At 38.9% G+C, this 8821-nt stretch overlaps 1 protein-coding gene across 3 annotated transcripts; it reads left to right on the top strand.

The window, feature by feature from the left end:
* Positions 1–4914: 4914 nt before the first annotated feature.
* Positions 4915–8256, top strand: LOC128858692 (zinc finger MYND domain-containing protein 11). 3 transcript variants are annotated; one of them, XM_054095160.1, is made up of 9 exons: positions 4915–5206; positions 5269–5393; positions 5465–5603; positions 5670–6181; positions 6282–6486; positions 6542–7205; positions 7265–7346; positions 7410–7553; positions 7619–8256. In XM_054095160.1, exons 1-9 carry the CDS (start codon positions 5053–5055, stop codon positions 7766–7768), a joined length of 2175 nt encoding a protein of 724 aa, XP_053951135.1. In that variant the 5' UTR covers positions 4915–5052; the 3' UTR covers positions 7769–8256. The 3 variants fall into 3 exon arrangements, with proteins under 3 accessions (XP_053951135.1, XP_053951136.1, XP_053951134.1); XM_054095161.1 differs by having other exon boundaries at positions 5742–6181; XM_054095159.1 differs by having other exon boundaries at positions 5465–6181.
* Positions 8257–8821: the final 565 nt, after the last annotated feature.

Below are 8821 nucleotides of genomic sequence, written 5' to 3' on the forward strand. Positions count from 1 at the left end.
AGTCTTGTAGAGTGTTAGTTTTGTTCGTCGAGAGAGGACTTTACTGCTCAGTTGCCTACTTAGTCCAAAGTAGCACTTGTTGGCAAGAGAGATTCTGCGTTGGATTTCAAGGCTGACATTGTTATCGGTGTTAATGCTGGTTCCTAAATACACGAAGTCTTTTACAACCTCAAAATTATAACTGTCAACAGTGACGTGGGTGCCGATACGCGAGTGCGCCGACTGTTTGTTTGAAGACAGGAGGTACTTCGTTTTGTCCTCGTTCACCACCAGACCCATTCGCTTTGCTTCTTTATCCAGTTTGGAGAAGGCAGAACTAACAGCGCGGTTGTTAAGGCCGATAATGTCAATATCATCGGCATACGCCAACAATTGTACGCTCTTATACTAAAATATTGTGCCTGAGCGATTCAGTTCTGCGGCTCGTACTATGCTCTCCAACATCAGGTTAAAGAAGTCACGGGTCAGCGGGCAGATATCTGCACCCAATCAGAGCTGTTGATGTAATGGGGAAGATTGATGGGATTTAGGTCGGAGCACTCCCTCTCTTAATCATCTAGCTGCCGAACCCGGAAATTTACAGAGAAAATGCTCAAGTATCTCCTTCTCTGAAAGATCGCTAGGGCTTCTGCAATGGTGATTAAATGCTAAGCCCACCCAATTATTGATTCAAAATGTACAAAAGTGTAAGGAAAATGATTGTGCATAATTTTCAATAATTTTTTTTTTCAATAAGTCTTGGCTATCCACACACCACAGTCAATGCGAGAGGTTGATTAATATGCTGACGGCCACTCTGGGGTGGAGGGAAATGAAAGAGCGGATGAATGTGCAAGGAAATGCGTTGAGTTTGACTTTCAGCGAGTAGGAGAGGACATGAGCATTCCTCTAAATGAACTAGCGTTGCGGTTGACTTGAGCATAATCGCGGAAACTAATAGAAGGTGGTCTCTGACTACTAACTGCTATATATCCAAAGCGCTCTGGTCAAAACTGAATCTTAAAAAAGGACAAAACGTCTTGCTTGGATGCAACAGATCAACTACCAGCGCCCTCAAAGATGTTATAACGGATAAATGCTCTATTGGCAGCCTAGCCAGTAGAGTGGGTGTACTCACAATGGCTTTTGCAGGAGTGTTGGAGATGAAGAAGGAATTTAGTCGATACAATACCTCCTCTGTGAATGTCCTGCACTTCAAAGAAGCCATGCCAAATAACTTGACGATTATTTCTTTGAAAACCTGGGAAATGTGCAAAATGTTTCTCTAGAGGGACTAGCACCCTTCTTCAAAAGATCTAAGTGGTTTAAGCAACTTAGTTAGGGGATGGAAATCAAATGCCCGTATCACAAAGGGCCTTAGGGCTACCGAATGTATTGTCTTAGGCAAGCAACCTGGCTAATGACTTAAAGCAATTCAAAGAGTCTAAAGAAAACAGAGTAGTCAGTCTACATCCGCGATACCATGTACCAGTGCAGTCTGGTGGCTCTTCCCGTCACTTCCACATCTTTGCCTGCGTCAAGAGTTAGCCTTCTGTCTTTTCAATTTCACAGATTTCGTTTGAAAGCAGGTTTGCCGTTGAACATGAATGATATTGTGGCCAATTTACTTTTTGGTCAAAACTGATCAACTTTTTGACTATCACTCAAACCTGTAAGTGTGGTATTCACATTTCTCGTTGGAGAAGCATCGCTGCAGATAAGTAATATCTAACAAGAAACTATCATTGGACATACTCGTATTGGCCACCGAACTTCTGCACTGTTACCTGAAACTACCAAGCGCAGCTTATTGTTTTAGGAATTTTTCAAAAAGTGCGTTGATCTCTTATAATTCTTTGGCGGGCGCCATTGGTATGCAGCCGACGGATGTGACGAAATTTGTGTAATAATTTTTTGCTTCTTCTTCTGTTCTGTTAAAGGTTGAGGAAAAATAAAACAAAAATACTAAATAAGTGATTTGAAATAATAAAATGTATTTAGTAAATGCAATTCAGTGGTAATTAATTCAAACTGAAATTTCCTTTGTTGCAAGTTCAAAACCAAAATGGTATAACTGTGTTAACATGCATGTATACATATATGTTATGTACGAGTATACCCATAACTTTTAGTTTTATTATAAGACTACAATATTGTTGTTTAGTGGCTCTGTCTAGCCTATAGCGGCTAGAAGACTAACTCCTATAAATCGAACCTATCAAATCGACTTCTCATTCGGCAAATCATCTGTGAAAGTTGAACCATGTAAACATCTTTTAAGTCTAAAATTTCACCACAAGCTCGAGCTGAAGATTTTCTGTTTATAAAAAACTACCAAGCATTCAGATTGAAGTGTTTAAGAAACTCAGAGCTTTATTGGTCATTTGCTTTTCTGCTTTCTCTTTTTCTCATTCTGCTTATATATAAGAACGAACTGTCAAAATGTCAACAGTACGACAAATTTTTCAAAATTGAAAACAAATTTAGTCAAAGTGCAGCCAATTTTTTGAAAAATAGGTTGCATGTCCATAAACATTGAATGAAAACAAAATTAGTTGCATAGTAAACTTCGTGTTTACAATAGAGTTACAAGGGGTTGTTAGAACAGTTAATTTTTTTCTTGCGTTTCGGTAATTGAATCAAAGTAATCTGCTTTCCTATTATTGCGTTATTCGATTTTTTTAAATTAGATTTGATTCTTTATGAGCTTTGCATTTTGACCTCAAGGTCTTGTGTGCCCTCTACTCATCACAGTACCTCATCCAGATACTGAAATAGTATCTTTAAAGCCGAAGTTCTTGGAATAAGGGAAGCTTGCAGGATAATTAGAAATCATCCACAACAACTATCGGAAGTATGTTTTTTTTCAGATAGTTCAAATGGCTGCTTGTAACTTAACTTTAAAGTCACCTATAACCAATTCAAAAAGCATCAGACAATGCCAAGAAGAATTTAATGCATTAGCGCGCACGACAGACATCACTCTCATCTGGGTACCCATGGGTACTGGGGTAGGAAATGAGAAAGCTGATGAACTGGTAAGACAGGGGGCATCCTATAACGAATCCGAAGTAGTGCAAAAAGGCTGTCCCAAGGAGTGCGCAAAAGGCAGATCTTCTCGCTATTCCAGAAGCAGGCCGTTGACAGATGGACTAACACGAATACCTGCAAAATAACTAAACGAATGTGGCTAGAACTGACGAGTTCTTAAGAAAGCCATATTCAACATTACGTCAACAATAACCGGTGGGGTGGTCGTACAACGATTGATGCAGAAACTGCAAACGAGAAGAATCTAAAGAAACAGTCTTTCACTGCCTGTGTGAATGCTCAAGTCTCGGTGCTCTACGACATAGAATGCTGGGGGAATCTCTCAAAAAGAAGTGAGTTTGTTAAACCTGTTTGGGTTGTACCCTCCCATTAGGGATTTCGCCTTCCCTAACCTCATAGTTGGGTGCCAGCACTCCCCCCTTAGCCCTAGCTCTTCATCCCTAAGCTTCTCTTTTATGGTGTGTTGTCCGATAGCAAGGAATGACTCGGGTTTTATTAAGGGCGAGGCCTAGCCTCTCTCGTCAATGTGTCTGCTATTTCGTTCCCAGTTAAACCCCTGTGTCCTGGAACCCAAATTAGCCGGATGCAATTGTGCGTTCCTAGTAGATTAGGCTTCTCGATACAATCAAGGACCAGTGAGGATTTTATCTCTCAGGACGATAGACCCATGAATATCGCCTGACTGTCACTCAGAATGGCAATTCTAAGTCTAAGTTTATCTCTGCACATACACAGATTGCATACATCTCCGCTTGAAAGATGCTTGAAAAACTACCCATCGGTACAGAGCGCTTGATTCTGGGGCCGTTCCAGCTCCTATGCCTTCTGGGGTCTTCCAGCCATTTGTGCAGCAGTGCAGGCACACTCACAGCAGTGCACACGAGTTTATTTTCAAATGCAGGTCTACTCCGTTTAGCTTATTGTTTAGTTCAATTCTGAACTTCTTTTCGAATTTAATTACTTTAGTGAGCACTTTCATGTTTTTATATAACATCATTTTTCCTCTCCCGAAGCCTTGTCTAGTAATTTTCAGCATGGTACGCTTGGCTTATTGCCGAATAACTAAATGAAGCGGTGTCAACTCAAACATCACCTCCATCGCAGCGGCAGGGCCGGTCCGCATCGCCCCCGTGATGCACACGCACGCTAAGCGCTGAAGCTTAGTTAGTGTTGCCCGCACCGTCGAGAGAGGGACTCTCAGTGCCTAAGCGGCCGCTCCATATGTCACTATTTGTCATATTTTGATGTTTACATTCTGGGGAATTCTGCTGTTTCCGTGGGGCCGCAATCTTATGGCGGATTCTTATAGAACTCGACAAAATAAAACGAAATGAAGGAGTAAAATTTTTTGATATCTCGCTTAGTTTTCGAAATATTGAATAAAAAAACGGCTGGAAAAATGGACGGAAAGGAGTTCTACGTAAAAGTACTGTGGATTGCGTAGCCGGAGTTGGACTGATGAAGGCTATTTTTTTGAAGCGCGGCGGAAGGCGACCCACGCGAAAAGAAGTAAACATTTTTACTTTTATATTTTATTTTTCATATTTAATATCTCGAAAACTAAGTGAGATATCAAAAAAGTTTACTCCATCATTTCGTTTTCTTTTGTCGATTTCTATAAGAATCCGCCATTATATTGCGGCGCCACGGAAACAGCAGTATTGCCACATTCTGTATGAAATTGTTCCACTAAACCGCTAAATTGCACAAAAATACATGAAATGTTTTGTTGCCCTAATGATCACCTTGTACAGATTACCCTTGATATAATTCTTTAAATTTCGATGATACGAAAAAATAACATCATCGATATTTATGTGTTAACAACATCAAATATTTTTCACCAATGTGTCGATAATTTAGATATATCGATGTATCGTTGGAATCTTTACATGTTTTGCAAATTTGTAAATCCTATAAACATCACATTGGGCTGTGATACTCACTTTCTTTTTTTTTAAGGCAGTTGATTCGTTCAATAATTTATTTTAAGTGTAATGCGCAATTAAGAAATAATAATAAATGCACCGGACAGAAAATTGTCTGCAAATGTCTCGGAAAGCACAACCAGATTGCATACGATACTTTCTGTCATTGCTTCGATCAGATGGCTCGGACTCTTCGCAAGTTGAAGAGCTTGTCCGTGTGCTTGTGGAATTGGGAAGCTATGAAAAATGTAAATACACTTTGATTGTTGGAAACTCTTTCCTTAAATCGATATTTTTCTGAAAAATATAGCGTTAGCCTCAGAAACTGTTCAAAATGCTTTACAAGATGGAATACTCAGACCGGCATTTCAAAATAACGCAGGATCATCGCGTGTTCCGCGATTATTACGATTACCAAAAATTGATGAAGTTAAGGTATTTTAAATAAAGAAATCATACTTTAAACCAAAGTTGATAAATGTTTTAAATTTTTTTTCTTTTCATAGAATGATTTTTCACATGACTTCTACTGCTTCGAGTGTCATTTGCCTGGTTCCTTGACGCACTGTCGACAATGTCCGCGCTCATTTCATCGGTTATGCTATCGCAAAGATCCAGAAAGACCAAACTATCCGGTACCTTCAGGTAAGACCCAAAAAAATCGACCACCCGCCTTCAGTTCAGACACTGACACTGACTCGGATGCTGAAGGTACAGCCCAAGGCTCTACATCTTTTGATTATGAGAGTGATGTGCGTGCCTCATCTTCTTTGTTGCAACTAGACCCCAGTTCAACAAATAGTTGGAGACAACAACGATTAACAGAGGAAGTTACTGTTGACAGCACCTCATCACCTGTACAAGCAGTGTTTCACAGGGTTGAAAATGAACCAAGAAATACCACGAATTCTTCAACGTTTTGCAACAAGTTAAATAGCAACAACAAAATGTATGCGGAAGAGTTTGATACGGAGTCAAAAACCAAAGTAGAAGTGGTTTGTTTGGGCGAAGTCCGCCCACCCACACGAAAGCGGCGACGCACCATCACGTCAAATATTTCGTATAAAAGTGAGATTTGTCAAAGTGAAGAAATGGAGTCTGATTTAGATTTATGTACTTGTTGCCGATTGTTGAAAACAGCAGAGCTTCGCCATCCGCCGAATATGCAACCGGACGAACTATGTTTTCTAATCGGTTTTACATTCGAACGTAACCGCTCCTGGGTGAGTACTAACAGATTTTTCAACTTCTTATTTTTAATCTTAATTGAAGTTATTTTATAATTAATTAGAAAGTATTTAACTCTCATTAATTCCACAACAGGTCTCACATGATGTGTTGAGCTATTTCGAGTCAATAAAATTGCCTAGTCAATGTGCAACGATTGTTTCAAAATTACTCTTTAAGTTCCCCGAAAAAAATCTTGACGACATTGCAGCTAAACTTAAATCGTTGAGGTATAATCTATTGACCGAGTTTCTTGTGGACATACTGGACCTGCAGCATAACATTGGGTTATTTTTTGGACGTGAGTCTTCTAATTCAATATAATACAAAATTCTTATTTAAAATATACTCCGTAGCTAATGGCACGGAAATGGAGGCTACAAAGTGGATGGTGCGTGATATTGCATACGATTTGGCAGAGATCCGCCGCTGTCCAGACTGTTTTCGGCATTCGCACGAAAAACATTCAAGTGTCTGGTTTGCTAAACCATGCATCCAACGTCACGAATTAGTTTTTGCCAAACATAGCGGGTTTCCTTATTGGCCGGCTAAAGTTATACGTCTTCTGCCAAACAATAAATACGACGTCCGTTTCTTCGGCGGCAATCATTCGCGCGCTCTTATAGAGTCACGTTTAATACGCCCGATCGACACAGATATCAAGTCGCTAAAGATTGGTAATAAACCAGCTATTAAAAAAGCTCTAGAGGAGCTGCGTATTCATCAGGTGCTGTCAGCATATCCTCCTAGCATATTTTCGTTCCATGCAGACAAAACAGAAATGGAGCAAATTATAAGAAATGCTTTACAAAGAACAGCAGATCAATTCATGATTAACACAAACAAAGGAAGAATGCCGCCAATGCGTCGACAAACGATTTGTAACACAGTGCCAACTCTAAGAATGAATGCTTTTTTCGATAACTCGAACGATGTTTCATTATTGTCCAACCTCGAACCGCCGATGCTTTATGAACACGGGTTTCCAAATTATACAGAAACCAGATTAAGGAGAAAAAGGTTTTTACTTGCTTTTTACATTTTCCGAGAATAATACTATTTGATAAATATTTTTAAAGGGATCCATTCAATCTAAGAAAGACAGCAAAACGAGCAACGCGTTCCACCAATACCTTAGTAAATGCGGCAGATCTTAAACAAGTAGATGAAATGACATGTCAGTAAATTGTTTTCTGACATAAGTTAAATATTTATTCATTTCAGGTGCAGAGTCAGCTTGATGATGCCTTAAAATTGGTGGCAGACACACAGAGGAAAAATGCAAAGTTGCTTGCAAATATAGATAAGCTTAAGGAATCAATTAAAAAACACGAACATGAAAAGAAAATCCTTAAGCGAAAGCAATGGGTAAATGAATGAGTAATAAAATTAATCCACAATATAAATGATGTTATTGCTTAAAATCTTTGTAGTGCTATTGGTGTCTCAATGAAGCAATATATTTGTGTTGCTTCCGTGCCGCCTATTGCTCGCAAGTTTGCCAGTCACGTCACTGGAAGGACGGACACAGTAAAGTGTGTAGGAATCAAAATGATCAACGTCAGGCGAATTCCACAACATGAAGCTGCAATATGAAATGATCTTCCATTGTTAAGTTTTTAAACTACATTTACAAAGTTACATTGACTTAAGTTTTGCTCAATATTAAGTTTTGTTGAATTGCTCCTAAAACATACCTATTATCAAGTTGTACAAGTTTTTATAATGAAATTTCATTGGTCGACGCGTCAAGAACCAACTTAAAAGTATGCAGAATAGTTCTTATTTTCGTTCTTTTTTTAGTTTTGTTGCTTTATAACACTTTGTATTTGGAATAAGAACCCATTGGTTTTTTCATTTTACACACGAAACATCACTAGAAGCCAAGCAAAGAAAATCAAAAACTCACGAATTGAATTAAAACGATATAACGCTATATACTATATATAATAAATATATAAAATATGAACCTTAGTTTTAGTAAAGTACAGTAATATATGAATGAAAAATAAAGTTATTGTATGCAAGGAAAACTAATAAAAAACATATTATGAAATTCCCTTTAAAATCATTCAAGTGTTTCATAGGGCATACAACGATTCATATCCGATATTTATTGTTGTTAATCATAAACAACAAACATTTGAAAACATCAAAGTCGATGACACACCAATACCGACAGTAAAGAACTACAAAATTTTGGGAGTTACCTTCGATAGTTTGCTCTCCATTTCTGCGCACACAATCGCAGTTGCTATTAAAATCCAAAGCCATAACAAAGTCTTCAAAACGCTTGCCGGTAGTACTTGGGCAAGCGACAAAGAAATGGTGCGACATTTAAAGCAATTGGCCGGTTGGCTCTGAATTATGCTGCGTCTGCCTAGTTGCCTAGAACTAGTGGTTCGCAGCGGATCAAGCTTCGGACATGCCAAAATACTGCAATCAGATAAGCTTAATATAGATGCTGATGTTGGAAAAGCTGGGTCCATTGGGAGTAGAATATTTCACCAAGGTCTTTAACTTTTCCATGGCCACTCTCATCATTCCTGATAAGTGGAAATTAGGGAGAGTGGTCCCACTACTGAAGCGTGGGAAACCCGCCAACCAAGGGGAGTCTTATCGCCCGATAACTCTCC

This window comes from Anastrepha ludens, chromosome 3 (genome assembly GCF_028408465.1).
Source record: "Anastrepha ludens isolate Willacy chromosome 3, idAnaLude1.1, whole genome shotgun sequence".
NCBI classification, from domain to species: Eukaryota; Metazoa; Arthropoda; class Insecta; order Diptera; family Tephritidae; genus Anastrepha; species Anastrepha ludens.

What these genes read in the sequence shown, in the direction of transcription:
- LOC128858692 (XM_054095159.1), top strand. Translation starts at nt 5,053, where the DNA reads ATGCACCGGACAGAAAATTGTCTGCAAATGTCTCGGAAAGCACAACCA. An exon ending in ACCAGATTAAGGAGAAAAAG is followed by an intron (nt 7,206 to 7,264) that starts GTTTTTACTTGC and finishes ATATTTTTAAAG; the next exon opens with GGATCCATTCAATCTAAGAA. An exon ending in ATGCGGCAGATCTTAAACAA is followed by an intron (nt 7,347 to 7,409) that starts GTAGATGAAATG and finishes TATTCATTTCAG; the next exon opens with GTGCAGAGTCAGCTTGATGA.